Source organism: Microplitis mediator, chromosome 9 (genome assembly GCF_029852145.1).
Source record: "Microplitis mediator isolate UGA2020A chromosome 9, iyMicMedi2.1, whole genome shotgun sequence".
NCBI lineage: Eukaryota > Metazoa > Arthropoda > Insecta > Hymenoptera > Braconidae > Microplitis > Microplitis mediator.
The window spans coordinates 21,615,848-21,638,569 of NC_079977.1; the positions used below are offsets into that span (position 1 = coordinate 21,615,848).

General features: G+C 25.5%; 2 protein-coding genes across 3 annotated transcripts in view; both read right to left on the reverse strand.

The window, feature by feature from the left end:
• Positions 1-3,271: 3,271 nt before the first annotated feature.
• On the reverse strand, positions 3,272-10,135 carry LOC130674878 (nanos homolog 2). Its single transcript, XM_057480317.1, has 3 exons — positions 9,744-10,135; positions 4,440-4,662; positions 3,272-3,518 (listed from the first exon to the last, which is right to left on the reverse strand). The coding sequence occupies exons 1-3, from the start codon at positions 9,880-9,882 to the stop codon at positions 3,368-3,370; spliced, it is 513 nt and encodes a 170-aa protein (XP_057336300.1). The 5' UTR covers positions 9,883-10,135; the 3' UTR covers positions 3,272-3,367.
• Positions 10,136-15,608: 5,473 nt separating this feature from the next.
• Positions 15,609-22,722, reverse strand: part of LOC130674434 (uncharacterized) — a 47,021-nt gene continuing 39,907 nt past the window's right edge. The window contains exons 3-8 of one of the 2 annotated variants that reach the window (XM_057479759.1): positions 20,733-20,882; positions 20,296-20,658; positions 19,356-19,433; positions 19,224-19,269; positions 18,876-19,134; positions 15,609-18,102 (exon numbers count right to left, since the gene is read on the reverse strand). In XM_057479759.1, coding sequence (XP_057335742.1) covers positions 17,463-18,102; positions 18,876-19,134; positions 19,224-19,269; positions 19,356-19,433; positions 20,296-20,658; positions 20,733-20,882 — 1,536 coding nt within the window. In that variant the 3' untranslated portion in view covers positions 15,609-17,462. The remainder of the gene's footprint in view (positions 18,103-18,875; positions 19,135-19,223; positions 19,270-19,355; positions 19,434-20,295; positions 20,659-20,732; positions 20,883-22,722) is intronic. The other variant, XM_057479760.1, reaches the window with a different exon arrangement.

Below are 22,722 nucleotides of genomic sequence, written 5' to 3' on the forward strand. Positions count from 1 at the left end.
GGGAAAAAAGTTCACTGAAGCTTTTTTTTAGGAAATTTTGTGAGCTACAAAAAAGGTCTGATTGACTTTTTCCAAATTCTTGATATTTTACGAGATATTTTGAGTTTAAAAGTGCGATGACATTTTGCGATTTTAAGCTGAGGAATTTAGTGACTTATTTTTAAGCTGGAGCTTTAAATATTGATTTTAGAAAAAAGTTCACAAGAGCTTTTTTGTAGGAAATTTAGCAAGCTACAAAAAAGGTCTGATTGACTTTTTTCAAATTCTTGATATTTTACGAGATATTTTGAGTTTAAAAGTGCGATGACATTTTGCGATTTTAAGCTGAGTAATCTGATGACTTATTTTTAAGCTGGAGCTTAAAATATTGATTTTAGAAAAAAGTTCATGAGAACTTTTTTTTAGAAAATTTAAAAATGGAACAAAAATATCTTTTATGAAATTTTGAAATTTTTGATATTTGACCGGTTATTTTAAATTTAAAAATTTTGAAATTTTTTTTAAAAGAAATTCAACGAAATTTTCAATTGATTATTTTTTAACTGAAAATTCAAATCGTCAAAAAATTCCCCAGAGCAAGTCTACTCGTCTGTAAAAATTTATTTTTATTTTAAATTCAAAATTTCTCAGTACTGTAAATTTTTGAGCTTAAAAATTTCAAATAAAAGCTCCCAGAGCTTTAAATTTTGATTTTACAAAAAAATACATAGAGACCTTTTTTGCAGAGAATTAAATCCTCTACAAAAAAGTCCTTATCTTTTTTTTCTTATCTCTGATATTTATCGAGAAATTTCAATTTCCGAATTCCGATATCGCGGAAAAATGACACGAATTTTTAAACCAGAAATTTTTTTTCTTTAAAAGCTTCCAGAGCTTCAAATTTTGATTTTCCAAAAAAAATCATTGAGACCTTTTTTATAGAGAATAAAATCCTCTACAAAAAAGTCTATATCGTTTTGTTCTTATCTCTGATATTTATCGCGATATTTCCAATTTCAAATTCTCATCTCGCGAAAAAATGAAACGCATTTCATTTTCTCACATTCAAATGCTTCCAGAGCTTTAAATTTCCCTCCTATCAAAAAAGTCAATCAAACCTTTTTTGTAGCTCACAAAATTTCCTACAAAAAAGCTTCTTATCACTTTCCCTTTATCTCTAATATTTAACCCACAATAATAAAAATTCCAAAATAATTTCAATTATTTCGATTATTAATTAACTAATTATTATTAACTACTGAGTATTAATTAATACCTTCATTATTTCTTCATTCGCTTAATTACTAATTACGCAAATAATTAATATCATTCATTTGTAAAAATAAGTATTCAAAAATATTTTTTTTTTCATTCAAATTTTTAAATTTTCTTAATTTTAATTCTTTTTTTTTTTATTTTTTCTTAATTAATTAATTAAATACTAATTATTAAGTACATAATTACTCGTAAATTTGGCACACAATTATCGTCTCCATTTTTTTTTTTTTTTTTTTTAAATCAAAATCATAATTGTTTTTTTTTTTGTAATTTTTTTTCTTGCAAAAAAAAATTATTTTGTTAATTGAGATCGTAGTAATTATTAATCTAATTATAAATATTAATTATCATTAATTGTCTTTTTTTTTTTTTAAATTCAAATTATCAGGTTTTTTTTCTCGTCTAGAGTTTCAAATTTTAATTTTACAAAAAAATGACTGAGGACATTTTTGTAGAGAATTTACTCAGCTACAAAAATGTTCTCTTTGAATTTTTCAAAATTTTTAATATTCGAGCTGAAATTTCAATTTTTAAATTTAAATTAAAATTTTTCTGATCAAAATTCCAACAAAAAAAAGTTGTCAGCTTTAAAATTAATTAGAGCCTCCAATTTTCATTTTACAAAAAAATGACATGAGACTTTTTTGTAGAGAATTTACTCAGCTACAAAAATGCTCTCTTTGAATTTTTCAAAATTTTTAATATTTGAGCTGAAATTTTAATTTTTAAATTCAAATTCAAATTTTTCTGATCAAAACTCCAACAAAAAAAAGTTGTCATCTTTAAAATTAATTAGAGCCTCCAATTTTCATTTTACAAAAAAATGACATGAGACTTTTTTGTAGAGAATTTACTCAGCTACAAAAATGCTCTCTTTGAATTTTTCAAAATTTTTAATATTTGAGCTGAAATTTCAATTTTTAAATTTAAATTCAAATTTTTCTGATCAAAATTCCAACAAAAAAAAGTTGTCATCTTTAAAATTAATTAGAGCCTCCAATTTTCATTTTACAAAAAAATGACTTGAGACTTTTTTACTCAGAATTTGATCAGCTACAAAAAAGCTCTCCTACACTTTTTCAAAATTCCCACTCCCAAGGCCACAATTTGAATTTCAAAATAAAAAATAAAAACTCCAATTACCCATCACTCGAAATTTTTAAGTTTTCTTCTTTGCGAGCTTTTTTTCCTAAAATATCAACTCTAATAAAAAAACACATCAGAGCTTTTTTATTCAGAATTTAATCAGCAACAAAAAAGCTCCTTATCAATTTCTTCATATCTTTGATATTTATCCTCATATTTATCATTTTCTATTCTTATAATTTTAAATAATTAAATTTTTTTTCTTTGAATCTCATAATTAAAATTATAATTACTTGGACTTAAGTCTCTATTAATTATTAATTAACTCTTAATTAATCAGTCAATTAATTAATCAATTAATCAATTGATTAATTAATCTATTAATTAATTTTGGCACATAATTCTTTGTCTCAATAATTTTTTTTTTATATAAAAATATAAAAAAAAACATTAATTATAATTAACAATTAATATTAATTATAATTAATAATTAATTCTAATTATCAATTTAAATAATTAAATAATAAAATAAAAAAATTTCTCAAATCAACGATTATAAACTTTTTAAACCCCGATATCTTTTAAACAATCGATCCTACGAAAAAAAGTAATGAATAAAAATTTGTAGATAATTAAATTATCTACAAAAAAGTATTCATTAAAAATTATCGTAAAATCGATTATTCAAAAGTTACAATCGATTTAAACAAACGGCATCACACTCAGTACGTAAAAAAAATGATTTAAACTTTTAAATAGACTATAACTTCTAAACGACTCAAGCTACGCTAATTAACAATCAGTACTTTTTTGTAGATAATTAAATTATCTACAATTTTTTATCTATTGTTAATTTTCTTATTTTGATTAGAAAAAAAGTTATAAGCGTTTTAAGATACAAATTTAAATTTTTGGAAACATGATGTAAAAAATATATATATATATATGAGTAAATATATATATACAAATATGTGTGTACATATATAGGTGTATATATATATATAAAAAAATTTCGAGTGTACGATTACTTAGATCGAGTTTTGCCGGCAGAATTTCTGACCTGACGTTTCATTGCATTGGACAGCGGAATTGGCTCCGGGCTTTTATTTGCTGGGCAGTATTTTATTGTATGGGCAGCGTCGCCATTTGCACCACAGATTGGACATGTGTAACGTCTGTAATTTTTAATTTATTTCGAATGATATCGATAATTTTATTTATCTGGTCGCTTGGCAATAAAAAAGAGTTTGGACCATGAAAGCCACAAATTCAGTATAAAAAAATGTAGAGATTTTTCATATGAAAATTATTTTCATGTGGAGATAATTATCATATCTGAGTTCTCGATCAAATTTCCTTTCAAACGAGTACCCACAAGCCCTAGTTCTAATTTTGATTTTTTATACTTCCTCTATCCGGGCCATCTTGCCTCGGATTTTTTACCATCCGAAATATATCGATGTGGGTACTCAAACTTCAGGAAATTTGCTCTGGAATTCAACTCCACCCATTACTAAGCTCTCTGTAAAATTAATCTACTGTAATTGAAGTTAATTTTATAATCTCTCGTGAAATTCGAGTCTTGAATTTTTTTTTTCAAACTGAGAGCTTAGTAATGAGTGCAGTTGAGTTCGAGAGCAAATTTCCTGAAGTTTGAGTACCCACATCGATATATTTCGGATGGTAAAAAATCCGAGGCAAGGTGGCCCGGGTAGAGGAAGTTTAAAAAATCAAAATTGGAACTAGGGCTTGTGGGTACTCGTTTGAAAGGAAATTTGACCGAGAACTCGGGGATGATGATCGTTTTTACGAAAAAAAATTTTATTCGAATTTTGAATAAAAAGTGAAGATAATTTTTTTTTTTTAATTTAAAAATTGTAATTTTACTATTAGAGCTGGAAATTTCAAATTTACAGAAATAATCACTGAGACCTTTTTTGTAGAGAATTAAATTATCTACAAAAAAGTATCAGGTGACTTTTTACTTACGATGAATATTTAATGAGATATTTAAATATAAAAATAAAATGATCGTAATATTGAATAAAAAATATGATAAATTAATGAATTAATTGATGTAATTAATAATTAATTACCTCAGTATTGGACAGACAGTTCGACCATTCAAGTCTTTCAATATATGCTGCTTGTAAAATTGAATTTCTTCCCCATTGTTTTTACAAAATGCGCATTCAGTCGGCAAGGGCTTGCGGTTTTTTTTACGCCGGTTCAAAACTGGCGGCAATTCCCCATTTTCTAATTCCGGACAGTATTCAAAGTCTCTGCCATTTGATCTGAAGTCTGCCATAACATCTTCAGCTTTAAAATAAAATAAAAAATATTTTAAAAAATTGCGCCTGTAGTTTTTAAAATTTTCTACATGTGCATTTTTTTTTAACGAAATTTTTTTTTAAAAAATCAGAAAATTATCAATTTTCAACGCAGACCCCCCCCCCCCCCCCCTGCCGCAGTAAACGACACCCCCTCTTTCCCTGAATGAGAGTGAATGTAACAGGCGTCAGATAGTTTATAAATTTTAAATAAATAAATAATGAAATTTAAAAAAATGCGCGCGCTGATCTTTCGATTATCGAAATACGCATTTTTTTTTTTTTTTTTTTTTTTTCTACGTGATACTGAATTTAGCCACGAGTGTAAATGTAGCAGACAGAAAAATTAAAAATTATAAACAAATAGAGGAAATAATTAAAAAATAAAATTTAAAAAAAATCCACTTGTTAATTTTGAAATTTTTCAAGTGCGTATTTTTTTTAAATTTAATTTTATTTATTATTTACTCCATTTATTAATAATTTTAAATTTGTATGTCTGCCACATTCGCACTCATAATTTAGCCGTCTAATAATTTTTGGATTTTTTTTTTTTTACATAAATTATAAAAAAAAAAAAATATTTAAAAAAATTTCACTTGTAGTTTTTTTAATTTTCTACATGTGCATTTTTTTAGTTTAATTTTTTTTTTGTAATTTATCTGTTTAAAAAAAAATCCGAATATTTTTAATGGTCTGTTAATTATGATACTGAAGTTAGCTGACGTCTAATAATTTTTAGATTTCTTTTTAAACGATAAATTTAAAAAAAAGAATAATATTCAAAAAAATTGCACTTGTAGTTTTTTTAATTTCCTACATGTGCATTTTTTTAGTTTATTTTTTTTTTTAAAAAAATTAAACTAAAAAAATGCACATGTAGGAAATTAAAAAAACTACAAGTGCAATTTTTTTTAGTATTTTTTTTTTTATAATTTATCATTTTCAAAAATCCAAAATTATTAGACGTCAGTTAATTTATGATACTGAAGTTACCCGACCTATAATAATTTTTAGATTTTTTTTAAAACGATAAATTATAAAAAAAAAAATATTCAAAAAAATTGCACTTGTAGTTTCTTTAATTTCCTACAAGTGCAATTTTTTTAAATATTTTTTTTTTTAAATTTATCATTTTTATAAAAATCCAAAATTATTAAACGTCAGTTAATTTATGATACTGAGGTTAGCCGACGTCTGATAATTTTTGATTTTTATAAAAATGATAAATTATAAAAAACAAATTATTTTAAAAAATTGCACTTGTAGTTTTTTAAATTTCATACATGTGCATTTTTATGAGTGTGAATGTAGCAGACATCAGACAAATTTAAAATTATTAATAAACCGACTAAATAATTAATAGAATAAAATATTTAAAAATTTTTTTTTTCAATTATTTACTTTATTTACTATGAGTGTGAACGTAGCAGCCATCAGACAAATTTAAAATTATTAATAAACCGACTAAATAATTAATAAAATAAAATATTTAAAAAATGCGCATTAAAAAAATTTTGAAATTAATGAGTGCATTTTTTATAAATGTTATTTTTTAAATTATTTACTTTATTTATTTATAATTTTAAATTTTTCTGATGCCTGTTACATTCACACTTAAGCATTTTTTTTTTTCTTTTTTTAAAATGAAATTGTTTAAAAAAAAATCTTTCAACATTTTATTTATTTATTCAAAAATTCAAAACATTCCCAAATGTCAGTATTATTCACACTCATCATTATTATTATTATTATTAATATTAAGTGTAATAATAATTAGATGGAATTAAAATATTTATATTTATTTTAAAATCTGTCATTCTTTGATCGTCACCGAAAAATTTTATTCCAAGAAAAAAAATAAGACATATTTTATATATATGTATACTAGATATATATGTATATAAACTAAAACAAAGTTTCTTAGAAAAGAAATCATACAAAAAAAAAAAAAAAAAAAAAATATAAATACAAAAATACATAAAAGTTTAAGAAATTTCTCTACTCAATTCCTTAGGGTTATTTACTACTTTATTATTATTATTTTAAGTATGCAGAGAAAAAAATCAACCTAAAATTTAACACAGGATTAGTCTCATATTCGTATTTGTTTGTATACGTATACATATATATATATATAGATATAGACATATGGAGAGACGTAAGAGTGTAAACAGTCTCTTTTGTCTGTGAATTATTAAAAAAAATTTTTATGTTACGGTTGTTCTGTTTAGTTGTTGGTTTATTGACACAACAATTTGTCTCTTGTTACATTTTATGGTTCTATACAAGGCCAAGATTGTACTGTGGTTTTAATTTTACTGCTATAATAAATTTATTTTTATTAAATTAAATAAATATTTGGATGATACTGAAATTAACCGACTAATAACTTTTGAGTTCTTTTTAAAACGATAAATTATAAAAAAAAAATATTTAAAAAAATTGCACCTATAGTTTTTTTAATTTTCTACATGTGCATTTTTTTAGTTTTTTTTTTTTTTTTTTTTTTACTGTTGAAAGAAAATCCAAAAATTTTTTTTTTGTCTGCTAACTGCAGGATCTTGATATTTGCATGTAAAAAATTTTTGGTAGACTCAAAATTTTATTCAAAAATAAAAAAAAAATGTTCATTTTTTTTTTAATAAATATGTAGATATTTAAAAAAATTGCGACGTTTTTTTTTATTGATACTAAATTTAGCAGACGTCAAAAACATGACAATAAAGTTAGTGGACATTTAACAATATTTTGATTTTTTTAACAAAAAAAAAATTTTTGAAAAATTGCACGTATAGTTTATTAAATTTTCTACATGTGCATTTTTTTGGAAATTTTTTTTTTTATTATTTATTTATTTAAATTTCAAATGTCTGCAAACTTGACACTTTACTGTCATCAAAAACTTTAGGTTTTTAAAATACGATGAATTATTTAAAAAAAAAAATATTTTTGAAAAATGCAATTATAGTTTTTTTCATTTTCTACATGTACATTTTTTTTTTTTGAATTTCAATTTTTAAAAACGATTAAAGTTTAATAAAATAAAATCTGTGATTATTAAATTGGAAATTTAATGAATGACGCAAATGATCAGAGAAAAAATTTTTTTTTGCAGTGAGAAGGGGGAGGGGGGAGAATTCTATGAGATTCTAGAATGGATTTATCTGGTGTTATGGAAAATTTTAAGTAAAGAAAAAATATAAAACTCAAGTCTAGAATTAAATAACTAAAAGTTATAGAAAATCTAGAATTATAAGTTTATGTTCTGTAACTTTGAATTGTCTAGAAGGTTTAATAATTTTCTAGAAGTGGACATTATTTTTAATGGTAATTGTAAAAAAAAGATAAATTATCTAGAGCTTAATGATGGAGTATAATTTCTTTTGACTAGAATTTTGAAAAAATAAATTTTCTAAAAGTTTATAAATATTTTTTAAATTTTATACAAATTTTAAAAAATATCTAGAAGTCTACAATTAATTTTCTCCTAGAAAATTCTAGAATTTTGTTTTATAAACTTTCTAAAAGTTTATATTTTTTTAATTGAATGTTCACAGAAAACATTAAAATTTATCTAGAAGTTTACAATTATAATAAATTATTTTTTTTTAAACATTCTAGATTTTTTTGAAGGTAAATTTTCTAGAAGTTAATGAATTTTAGTTTAAATTTGAACTGTAAAAAAAAGATTAAGTATCTAGAAGTTTGTAATCATTTACTTTAATATTTCACTTTCTAGAATTTTTTTTTTCAAAACTTTCTAGAAATATATGAATTTTTTTTTTAATTTTATCAACCATCAATTATTAAGTATCTAGAAGTCCATAATGTAATTTGAATTTTTATTTCGAACATTCTAGAAATTTTTTCCCAAAACTTTCTAGAAGTGTATGAATTTTAATTTCAATTTTATCGATCATTAATTATAAAGTATCTAGAAGTTCATAATATAATTTAAGTTTTTATTTCAAATATTCTAGAAAATTTTTTCAAAACTTTCTAGAAGTGTGTAAATTTTTCTTCGAATTTTATCAATTATCAATCATAGTATCTAGAAGTTCCTAATGTAATTTAATATTTTATTTCAAACATTCTAGAAATTTTTTTCCCAAAACTAGAATTTTTTTTTCATAACTTTCTAGAAGTGTATGAATTTTTTTTGTAAATTTTATCAATCATCAATTACAAAGTATCCAGAAGTCCATAATATAATTAATTTTTTATTTCAAACTTTCTAGAATTTTTTTTTCAAAAACTTTCTAGAAACAGAAGAATTTTAATGATACAGAAGTTAGCCGACGTCGAATAATTTTTGTTTTTTTTTAAAAACCATAAATTTTATTTAAAAAAAAATTTGAAAAAATTGCACCTGTAGTTTTTTTCATTTCCTCCATGTGCATTTTTTTAGTTTTTTTTTTTTTTTTAAATTAAACTAGAAAATAAAATCCGAAAATTTTTAATTGTCTTCTAATTTCATAATCAAGAATTTTTATATACAATTTCATAAATAATATGACAAATATAAACTATCTAGATGTCCATTATTACATAATTTTTTTTCTTAATATTCTAGAATTTTACCAAAAAAATTCAGAAGTCAAAAAAAAAATGATACTGAAGTTAGCAGACGTCTAATAATTTTTTGATTTTTTTTTACACGATAAACCAGAAGAAAAAAAATATTTGAAAAAATTTCACCTGTAGTTTTTAAAATTTTCTACATGTGCATATTTTTATTTTTTTTTTTTGCAATTGATTTGTTGAAATACCAAAATTCAAAAATTTTTAAATGTCTGCTAACTTCAGGATCATAAAAAAAAATATTTTCACGATTCAAAAATTTAAATTTTTCAAATTTCATCACCTAAAATATTTTTAACTCTACAAATATTAAATGCATATATATTTATATATATATATATATATATATATATATATATATATATATGACTGGTATCAAATATCAATGACTTGTAATTCAATAGCAATTTAATCCTGACTAATTATCTAGGAATTTTAATTCAAACTTGTAATCAATAATAATAATAATAAAATAAATTTACTTACATGATTGACGTATCGGTTCAAAAGAAGGATTTGTAGCAAATAAACGCAGCAGCTCATCATATAAACTTGGATTATATGGATAAAGTGCGTTTTGTATTCGCGGTATTGGTAATTGTTGTGATAAATGTACTTGCAACATTTTTATTTTGTTGCTGTTATTTTATTTTAGAAATTTAATTTATAAAATTTGAAAAACAAAAGAAATAATTTACGACACAATTTACTAGTTTGTCACTGTCACGATTTTTTAAAAATTCAATTTTATTTTATTTTATTTTATTTGAAGTTTTAATTTCTATCTTTTGTAATGGAGGATTTTATTTATTTGGTGAAATTAAAATTTGGCTGAGATGTTTCAAGGCTGGGTAACAAAAGAAAACTGAGGCTGAGATTGAGTTGAGAGTGAGGTTGAGTGGAAGCCGGCTGTCGGTTCAGATGTGGCGGGAAAAATTTAGGAGGGGAACTGCGCGGTTTTTTAAACCTGCGCAGTAGAGGGAGCTAGTGCGCGGGGTAGAGAATTTCAAATATTTGGCGGGAATTTTAAAATTGAAAAATGTTTTTTTTTGTAAATTTAATTAGGAAGGGGAAAATTCAAATAATAAAGGGAAAATTCAAATGAAAAATGGAAAATTCAAGTGGAAAAAGGAAAATTAAAAGCGAAAATTTATAAATTTTTTTATTTGAAATTCAAAAAAATTTTAATGGAAACTTTTTTGAGATAATGGGGAGAAAGGAAAAATTAGGAAAATTAGAGAAAATTTAGATTGGAAAATTTAATTAAAAAAAAACGTCAGGAAAAATTTTGTAATTTTTCCGCAGTAGTTAGAAAATTTATTTCTTTTATTTGAAATTTGAAAAAATTTTAATGGAAACTTTTTTGAGATAATGGGGGGAAAGGAAAAATTAGGAAAATTAGAGAAAATTTCGATTGGGAAATTTCATTTTAAAGAAATGTCAGGAAAAATTTTTTAATTTTTCCGCAATAGTTAAAAATTTATTTCTTTCATTAGAAATTTGAGAAAATTTATTTATAAAATTGAGATGAGGAAAAGTGGAAATTGATAAAATTAGAAAGAAAATTTTAATAGGAAAATTGAATTTAAAAAAAAATTTCAGGTAAAATTTTGTAATTTTTTCTTAGTCAATTAAAAAATGAGTTTAAAAAATATCTTCTAAACTGTCGATCTTAGAAAATTTTTAAAGAAGAAAAATTGTAGCCCCTAAAATTTCCTTTTTACTGACCACCCACTTTTCTCAAAATCTCAATTTTCCAAAAAATTATCCACAATTTTCCCACGTCCACAATTGCAATTTCAAAATTCGAATATCGCACATAAAAATTGGAATAACTATACATCATTTATGGTCATCGGAAAGGAAATTTAATTTCCCACAATTTTCCTCTCTTATAAAAATTTCCTAAACCCCTTAGTTCAAAAGTTACAGCCCATTAATCACAAACCATAACCTAGAAAAATTTCCCATGGATGCATTACTCCAATTATTTCTTTAACTCTCTCTATCTCCTTTCCTATCACTCCCAGCCAATTTTACCCTCTTACCAATCTTGCAGCCCGTAAAATTTCCGTTCAAAACCACCCCCACAACATATGTTTAACTCCCCCCCCTCCTGAAATATAATGAAAAGAAGTCAAATTTTATTTATTCAAATTTATTTTATTTTAATTAATACAAATGTACGCTTATGTAAATTATTATCATTATAATTATTCATTACCATTAATCATTAATAATTAATCAATAATTTTAATCTTAATATTAAATTGTTCACAATAAATCTTTATATAATAATTATTTATAAATAATTACACGTTAATCATTAATCATTAATCATTAATTAATTATTATTATTAATGTATATATATATATATAAATATATATGACTATATATTTATATATATACATGTTTCCAATTAATGAATAAAAATCTAAATAAAAATACTTATAATCCAGTCAATTTTAATTAACCATTAATTTATTAATTAAAACGATTAATCATTAATTAATAATTAATAAAAAAAAGAAATTATTTTTAAATGAATACGCATCATATTTACAATGGACGTGATGCTTACTTGCTAGAAAAATTAATTAATTAATTAATCAATTGGTGAATTGATTAATTAATTAATTAATAAATATAAATATACAAAAATTAATTATAATTAATATGTGAAATAAAAATTATTTATTAATTATGTCTTTTATATTTTAATAATAATAATTATTAATAATTAATAATTAATTATTAATTAAGTTTAAAAAAAATTATTTATATAAAAAAGCTGATATAATTTATAATTATTAAATATATAATTTTCTAAAAAAAAAATGACTACTTTAATTAATTAGTGCGTGAATTTAATTCGCGGATTTTGGAAATTAATTTTTAGTGTACGGATTTAAAAATGGCGATAAGTCGGAAAATTGAGGTCAGATTGAAGGGAAATTTTTGCGGGCTACAGAGGCAGGGGAGAACTGGAAGTGAAAAAAGAAATTTTGATGATCGGATAACTGGGGGCGGAGTTATGGAGATCCAGTGAATCCGTACGTCCGTACAGGAAATGTTTGAATGGATTTTGTGACCTGGGAATTGAGAATCGGGAAAAAGTCATGAGAGATTTTTTATGGGAAATTTTATCCTCTACAAATTTATCTCAGTACATTTTTACGATATTTTTGATATTTAACTGGGAAATTTTATTTTTATAAATTGATACCGGAATTGGATGACAAAAAATGATTATTTGAAATTTATTTAATTTTTAAATTTAAATTACGCGGGAACTATGAGAGTTACGACAAAAATTAACAGAACCAAATTTGTAGGGAATTTAATTTCCTATAAATTTGATTTCATACATTTTTACCGTATCTCTGATATTTCAGTCAGAATAAATAAAAAAAGAAAACAATTAGTAGAATCGTTGAGAAAAAAAAGTCAAACAATTAAAAATAATTCACGCACAATTAATTATCATTAATAATTATTTAAATTTAAAATTACTAATTAATTATTATTTTTTTATTACTGTTATAATTTATTTTTATATATAATATATATTTTATATTCATTTTTTTTTTATATAAAAAGGAGAAAAAAATATAATTTGTCGCTCTTGCGTGTATTTTTTTTGTTTTCTTATATATTTTTTACTTATTAATTTTAATTTCAAATTTTTTGCAATTTTTTCATTTAATTTTGCATTTTTAATTTTTTTCTCGTCTTGTTTTTTTTTTTAATAATTAATTAATAAATTAATTAATTTTTCTAACTAAATGTTATAATTATTGTTATTTTACAGTCTCTGTTCTAATTTAAAATTAATTATTAATATTAATTTTATTTCTGATTTTAAAAAATTTAATTTACAATTAAAAAAAAATTTTTAGTACGGAGTCAATTTTAACTCCGATTTTAAAAAAATTAATTTTACTCCGGTCACAGATGTCAATTTTTATCGGAATTATTTTAGTTACAAATTTTGGAGTTAATTTTGATTTCTATCCGGAGTTAATTTTTACTCCGGACTGGGCTCAATTTTGAGTCCGAACTGTACTCAATTTTGAGTCCAGACTGAAATCAATTTCGAGTCCAGACTGGAGTCAATTTTGACTCCGGACTGAAATCAATTTTGAGTCCAGACTGGTATCAATTTTGAGTCCAGATTAGAGTCAATTTTGACTCCGGACTGAATTCAATTTTGAGTTCGGACTAGTGTCAATTTTGACCCCGGACTGGGCTCAATTGTGCCTCCGAACTGTACTCAATTTTGACTCCTAGCTGGGCTCAATTTTGACTCCGGACTAAAGTCAATTTTGACCCCGGACTGGGCTTAATTTCGACTCCGGACTGAAATCAATTTTGAGTCCAGAGTGGAGTCAATTTTGAGACCGGACTGGAGTCAATTTCGACTCCGGACTGGGCTCAATTTTTACTCTGGCCTGGAGTTAATTTTATACTTTAAAAAAATTATTTTTTCCCAAATATTTTTATCCAGAATTTCCGGAGTCAATTTTTGATTCGCGGAGTGAATTTTAAATCCGACTGCGTTCAAAATTAACTCCGAGACCAGAGTCAATTTTAACTCCATTTCTAAATGAAAATTTCATTCCAATGATTTGAAATTATTTATATTTTAATAACTGGAGTCTATTTTGGAATTTAATTTAACTCCTTTTCAATTCTGACTTCAAAAGTCAGAGTAAATTTTAACTCCAGTTAGTCAAATAAATTTAAATTTCAGACTTTTTTAAAATACAGATTTTTTTAGTTAAAAATTAACTCCGTTTTTTGTCCAGTCACTTTTAACTCCGGTTTAAATTTCTGTTAATTTTTAAAAATGGAGTCAAATTCCACTCCAGTCTCAATAATTATTTTATAACTTTTTTTGCTCGGATTTTACTCAGACACAGGAGTCAATTTTTTATTCCCACAAAATATTATCAGAGACTGGAGGTCTCTTACATTTAACACCGGAGTCAATTTTAATTCTATTCGGAGTCAATTTAAAATTCCACCCGGAGTAAATTATGACTTCAAAAAATTATAATTAAAAAACTAGAAACTCAGTATAAATAAAATTTAAAACGGAGTCAATTTTACAGTACGGAGTTAATTAACTCCGTGAAATTTTTACACTGGATTTAATATTCCGTGTGCTGAATATTTTCAAAAAAATTTTTTAAAAAATCAAGCTGCCATTTTCTCCCCCCCCCTCCTCCAAAAATTGACTCCACGAAATTTTCCCAGTAGCCAATTTACTACCCAACCTTCCCCGCTCTCTAACTCCCGAACCTTCCGTCCTATCGCTTAACTCCTGAGGACCTTTTTTGTCCAGCATAAAATTTCCTTTCCAACCCCACCCTCATTTTATTTTTCAAAAATTTTCTTACCCCCAAAATGCTCATTAACAAAAAAGAAATTGACTCCACAAAATTTTCCCAGTAGCCAATTTACTACCCAACTTTCCCGCTCTCTAACTCTCGAACCCTTCGTCCTATCGCTTAACTCCTGAGGACCTTTTTTGTCCAGCATAAAATTTCCTTTCCAATCCCACCCTCATTTTATTTTTAAAAAATTTCCTTACCCCCAAAATACTCATTAACAAAAAGAAAATTGACTCCGGAGAAAATGGCGCTCGTTTTCTCAATGAATTTTTTTAGTCAAATAAATATCACACGAAAAATAATAGAACAGACATTTTATAAATACAGTATATATATATTTATATATATTTTTTAATTACTGATATATTTTAGTTGCTCATGTTATAGATAAGTGTCATTTAAGGCTTTTTTTTATTAATTAAATTATTTAACCATCTGTTTAAAATTTAAATAAATAACCATTTGTTTTAAAATAATTGTTCAATTGTTACTGCATAAATAAAACAAGATATATATTGTCCTATTGTTTACTTTTTTTTTTTTTCAATTGTTCATTATATTTTTTTTTGTCTTGTTCTTTATTTTATTTTATTTTTTTTTAATTGTTCATTACTATAAGTATTATTAATTATTAATTATTATTATTAATATTAATATTATTAGTCTATTTTATTTATGATTATTGTTTATATAATATAATAATAATGCCTAAAAATACAGACATGCAGAAAATATTTCTAGTGTATACATTTTTTGTTTTTTTTTTTCTTTGTTTATGTACTGCGTTATTTTAATTGTTATTATTATATATTTATTCATTTATTTACTATTATTTAATTGTTGTATAGAATATATTATTTTTAATGTCATTATTTTTAGTTTTTTATTATAAATAATTTTTTTTTTTTTTTTTTTTTTCATTCTGTATTTTGTGTTTTTATTTTTATTTATTATTATCGTTTAATTAGAAATGGCTGTATTACTATTATGATAAATGCATTTTTTTTTATAAAAAATTAAAAAAAAAAAAAAAAATTTAATGGAATTTTTTTATTGATGAAAATATATAAAGACGAAAAAAAAATTTTTTTTTATTATAAAGTACAAAATTTAAAAAATATCGAATTTTAATGTATCGATATATCGATTTTTTTAATTTCGATAAATCGAATTTTTGAACTTTCGATACATCGATTGTCGATATATCGATTATTGATGTTTTAGTTATCGATGTATCGAAATATAAATTTTTTAATTGTTTATTGATCGATTTTAAACAATTTCGATATATTGATTTCTCAACTATCGATACCTTGATTATCGATATATTGATGTTCGATATATCGATGTTTTGGTTATCGATGTATCGATGTATAAATTTTTCAACTGTTGATCGATCGATTTTAAACAATTTTGATACATCGATTTTTCAACTATCGATACCTTGATTATCGATATATCGATGTTTTGACTATCGATGTATCGATAGATAAATTTTTTAACTGTTGATAGATCGATTTTCAAAAATTTCGATACATCGATTTCTCAACTATCGATACCTTGATTATCGATACATCAATTTTTAATGGATCGATTTATAGATTATTGTTGGGTCTATCGATTGTTTTTATATTCAATTGTTTGGTTTTTGTTTAAAAAGTAATAAATGATATAGTAGGAAATAAAATGTTCAAGAATCGAATTAATAGATCGATTTATTGAAGTTCGATATCGATACACGGACAATCTGAATCGATGTACTGATTGAAAACATTAAGTAGGAATTTTTTTAAGTTTTTGTAAGTATGCAAAAATTCGACCGGTCGAATTTTAATATATCGATCTTTAAAATTTCGATATATCGAAATATCAACCAAAAAATCGTCATTTTTCTACTTTACTCCGCTTTTCAAATATCGAAATCAATACATCGACCTCTCGAATTTCAATATATCGATATTTGAAATTTCGATATATCGATATATCAACCAAAAATCGTCATTTTTCTTCTTTACTCTGCTTCTCAAATACCGAAATCAATACATCGACCTCTCGATTTTCAATATATCGATATTTGAAATTTCGATATATCGATATATCAACCAAAAAATTTTTATTTCTATATTTTATCCTTTTTTCCGAATATCGAAAAAAATACATCGATCTCTCAAATTTCAATTTATTGATCTTTAAAATTTCGATATATCGATATATTAACCATAAAATCTTTATTTCTATATTTCATCCCTCTTTTCAAATATCGAAATCAATACATCGATCTCTCGAATTTCAATATATCGATCTTTAAAAATTCGATATATCGATATATTAACCCCAAAATCTTTATTTCTAAATTTCATCCCTCTTTCCAAATATCGATCTTTAAAAATTCGATATATCGATATATCAACAAAAAATTGTTATTTCTCTATTTTCTCTCCCATTTCGATTGTATCGATCCCAAGTTTTCTCACAAAAACATAAAAAATAAAAACTTAACCTAAAAAAAAAAAAAAAAAAAATTACATACATTAATATATAATTACACAATTATCAGTTCATACGCAAATTATTCGTTAAAAATCGAACCAATTTACGTGACAATTTACGTTGATAAAATTGCATACGATTACCACCATTATAATTATTATTATATAATCTACCGTTATCATAATCATTAAAATAGTCATTTAAATAATAATCATTATTATTATTATTAATATTTAATTGTTGATTGATATCATAATTATTATTATTATTGTTATTATTATTATTATTATTATTAATAATTAAATAAGGCCTGAATAGTTAGGGTTTATGATCATTATTTAATGATAATTGATGATCATTTAATTTATGTGATGATGATGAGTCGCTGATGCAACCGCCCCCGCTCATTAATTTCGCGTTATTGTTATCAGAATTTGTTGTTGTCGGTGTAATGGCGGTGACTGTTGCCGTTGATGATTTGTTGTGATCACGTTTACGTGATGATGATGATGATGATGTTGAAATTTGCTGTAGATTTTCAGTTTTAACGATAGTTATGTCAGGATTATTTTCTAAGACTGCAGCGCTGGCTTTAATACTAACGTCGACTAAATTACTAACTAATTCGGTGCTACTGCTACTGCTACGTTTTGATGAAAGTGATAAAGTTGTTGGTGGTAGAGTTGGTGACGCTGGTGTCGATGAATTTTTTTCCGACGTATTGTACTTTTGTATCACGTCGTTAATGTCGTCGGTGTCGTTTACGCTGTCGAGAACGCTCGCGTTCAGTTCACCGGCTAGAGATATGCGGTCTGGTCCTTGTAATGTTGATAAATATGTTGCTAGTGTGTGGACGGTTACGTTTAGAAATTCGGCTGCTCGGAAAAGTGTTATCTCCTTGCGGCGTAACTTTGCGAGGACATCTGCTGGTCCGGGCTCAGACCAAAAATCACGAACTCTAGAAATAATTTTTTATTTTTTTATTTTTTCTCAGACATTTTTTTTATATATCGAATTTTTTTTGCGATATATCGAAATTTTGAATCGATATATCGAAGACTATGGTCGATAAATCGATTGGAAAATCGATAAATCGACATCTGACACAATTCGATATATCGATATACCAACACACAGTCAATATATCGATGCCTTTACACAATCGATATATCGATATCTGAACAGAATCGATGTATTGATAACTGAACACAGTCAATATCTAAACACAATCGATATATCGAAACTGTACAATCGATATATCGATATCTAAACAGAATCGATATATCGATATTTGAACAGAATCCATGTATCGATATCTGAACACAATCGATATCTAAACAAAATCGATGTATCGATATCAGACACACAATCGATATATCGAAGCTGTACAATCGATACATCGATAGCTGAACAGAATCCATGTATCGATATCTGAACAGTCGATGTAACGATATCTGACACACAGTCAAGATATCGATATCAGGCATACATTCGATATATCGAAACTGCACAATCGATATATCGATATCTGAACACATTCGATATATCGAAATTGCGGAAACGATATATTGATATCTGAACAGAATCAATACATCGAAACGTTACAATCGATATATCGATATTTGAACATAATCGATATATCGAAAAAAAATTTTTTTTTCGATATATAGCAAAATGAAAGGAATTTTTTTGAGATACAGTAAAAGAATAATAATTGAAGAAAATAATTACCTATAAGGATGTTTAAGGCAACCATAACTGTCACGATATCTACCGTACAATGTACCATAAGATACGCCGAGAATCTCAGCAGCAGTCTTCATCTCTAATTCTTTACTCTTAATAGCATCCATTACCCGACGAGTAAAAGGTTCTTCCCAGAATTCTTGTCGTCTTCCAGTTGTTAAATAATCATTCATTTTAATTACATCGCGAAATTGTTCTGGTACTGCTGGATTTGTTGCATTTGAATTCGTCGCTTGTTGGTTTGCTAAAATTTAAAACGAAAATAATTATTAGTATTATTATTATTATTAATATTGTTATCAACGTAATTACAATTATTTAATAAGTGGTTACATTTTTTTTCTTCATTAGCATTTTCTTCCTTTGTTAGATACGGCATCTGACAAAAACCAGAGAAAAAAATTTAATTTGTAATAATAATTTTTATTTTTTTATTCATTTTAAATATTTTGGGTGTAAACTTACCGTTTGTCCAGGTTCATTGTCAGTCATCATTGTTTCGTCATCCCAACTCTCATGATCGCCTTCACTCATCATTTCTTCCTGTAATTAAAACAATAAAATTTTTTTTATCTCGATATAATATACCGATATATCGAAATATTTCGATATGTAGAAAAAAAATTGTGTACATATATCGAGATTATAATAAATATCGCAATATATCTATACATCGATATATCAAAATTTATCAATATATCGAGACATCGATTTACAAAATATATCGATATATCACAATATATCGACATATTGAGACATCGATATTTCAAAATATATCGATATATCGAGACATCGATTTACAAAATATATCGATACTTAGAAATATATCGACATATCGAGACATCAATATATCAAAATATATCGATATATCGAGACATCGATATTTCAAAATATATCGATATATCGAGACATCGATATATCAAAATATATCGACATATCGAAACATCGATATATCAAAATATATCGATATATCAATACATCGATTTATCAAAATATATCGATATATCGATACATCGATTTATCAAAATATTTCGATACTTCAAAATATATCGATATTTCGAGATATCGATATATCAAAAAAATAATATATAAATATATCGAAAAAAATTAATATATCGATATATATCGATATCATGAAAAATATCGATATATATCAATAATTACAAAAAAAAACGATTTATCGATGCACTACAAAAATATCAAAATCAAGAAATAAATCGATATATCACAATAAATCGATATATCGAAAATGAAAAAAAAATGAATTCATTAAAAAAATATTTAAATTATATTATAAATTGATGTTATCGATAACTATCGAACTATCGATAACCATAAAAATAAATCGATATATCGAAAAAAAAAAATCAAAAAAAATTTTTTTTTTTTCTCAATAAAATCTTACGGAAAAAGTTCGTACGTTTCCACTTCCAGTAATACACGATACTTTTGGTGTAAATACGTCATGTTGAGAAGGTGGATCATCTAACGGCGGTCGACCCCGACGTCGCTGTTTGTGTGGTGGTGGTGTGTCATCTAAATCGCCTTCTCTCAGTACCGTTTCAACCCCCGGCGTTCCGGTGCTACTACCACCCCCTCCCCCTCCGCCACCTCCACTGCCGCCGATTCCGCTACCGCCGCTACCACTGCCAGGACTATGCCCGCTGTTATTTGAATCATTTTGCGCTGAGTCGCTTCTCCAACTCACTTCCGCTAATCCTTTTATGTGCAAATCTTCAGCGGTCTTCAGCAATGATGACAGTCTTGTCTGTATTTAAATATTTATATATTTATTATTATTATGATTATCGAATAATATGACTGAGTATAACTGATACTTACGTGATCGATATTTATTTCTCCCTTGTACATAAATTCCACCAGTACTTTGATGTCGGAAAATTTGACGTCACGCATTATTACGATCGGGTCTTTTTCCTCGTACTGTGATAATATTGTGTCAAAGTATGTACTGCAGGCACTTAGTACCACCTGAAAAAAATTATTCAATTATTTATTGACAATTATCGGTAATTAATTGCAATTGAATGCAATGAAGAATGTCTACTATGGTATTTTTAATTAAATTGTGAATATCTTGGAAAGGATGAGAGATATGGGAAAAATGAAAGAGAGCTTTTTTGTAGAGAATTTAATTGTGCGTAAAAAAGGTCCTAATGGCATTTTGTGTAAAGTTGATAGTTTGAGGACTAGAAGCTTTGGAAGGTAAAAGCAAATTTTGGAAAATGTCGTTTTTGTTTACAATGAAAATTGGAGGTTGAATATTTGAAATATCAAAAATATTGTCTGGACCTTTTTTGTTCGGCTTGAAATTCTCTACAAAAAAGCTCTAGGACATTTTTATGTCACTTTTGCAGTTTACGTTCTAGAAGCTTTTAAACCCTAGATCTTCAACTCAAAATTACCCATAAATGTTTTTAAACTCCATAATCAAAATTACTCACGAATATCAAAATTTTCATCCGGGTCTTTTTTGTTCTCCTCAAAATTCTCCATAAAAAAAGCCCTCATACATTTTTATCTCAAACCATTGAAAGGTCTCTTAAAAATCCCCATCACGATTTTCCTATTTCTCCCAATTTAAATTCTTTAAACTCCAATTATCTCTCGACCTATCACTCAAACTCAAAAGTTTCTCAACTTTTTTTTTAATTTAAAAAGTACCTACAAAAATTTCTCGTCTATTTTACTCAAGACCTTTTAAACGCTCTCTTAAAAATCCCCATCGCAAATTATTTAATTCCTTCCAATTTAAAAATTTTAAACTCCTCTTATCTCTTAGGCTATCACTCCTACCTAAAAATTTCTCATGACCTTTTTTGTTCCTCTCAAAATTCTCTACAAAAAATTCCTCATCCATTTTTACCTCACCTCCATACTTTAACCTCTATCCGCTTTTAAACCCTCACTCGCTAAAAATTCCCCATAACCATCTTCATCTTCATTCTCCCATAACTCCTAAAATATCACAAATATCAAAAATATCAATCAGACCTTTTTTGTTCCTCTCAAAATTCTCTACAAAAAGTTCCCTACCCATTTTTACCTCACTTCCATACTTTAGCCTCTATCCGCTTTTAAACCCTCACTCGCTAAAAATTCCCCATAACCATCTTCATCTTAATTCTCCCATAACTCCTAAAATATCACAAATATCAAAAATATCAATCAGACCTTTTTTGTTCCTCTCAAAATTCTCTACAAAAAGTTCCTCATCCATTTTTACCTCACCTCCATACTTTAACCTCTATCCGCTTTTAAACCCTCACTCGCTAAAAATTCCCCATAACCATCTTCATCTTAATTCTCCCATAACTCCTAAAATATCACAAATATCAAAAATATCAATCGGACCTTTTTTGTTCCTCTCAAAATTCCCTACAAAAAACATCTAGAATTTTTTTCTCTACAACCATTTTTTACCAACTTACAGACCTTTCAAGTCCTCAATTCCCTCTGCCCCCTAATTAGCATATAAAAGTATATAAAAATAATGAGGTATAGCATCAGTAAGCTTAAGTTTTATATACTCAGTAATAAAAGCTCGGTACCTCGAAATGTAATAAACCCATATAGATATCTACAGACCGTTAAAAATAGATAAAAAGTGCATAGAAAAAAAACTAAATAAAGAGCTCGTCGCGGATCGTGAGTGGGTGGAAAGAAAAAAAAGTAATAGACCGCTCGGCTCGAGGACGGTAAAAAAAAGCTCGTGGAAAGCTCCGGCAGTGGGGGTGGTAGAGAGTTAGGACAGAATAAAAAAAAATAGTACGGGGGTTAAAAAAAGTAAATAATAATAAAAGTGGCGGAT

Excerpts from the sequence above, each read along its gene's own strand:
- LOC130674878 (XM_057480317.1), bottom strand. The coding sequence starts at position 9,882 with ATGTTGCAAGTACATTTATCACAACAATTACCAATACCGCGAATACAA. Across the intron at positions 4,663-9,743 it reads TGAACCGATACGTCAATCAT|CTGAAGATGTTATGGCAGAC; the intron begins GTAAGTAAATTT and ends TTTATTTTAAAG. Across the intron at positions 3,519-4,439 it reads ACTGTCTGTCCAATACTGAG|ACGTTACACATGTCCAATCT; the intron begins GTAATTAATTAT and ends TAAAAATTACAG.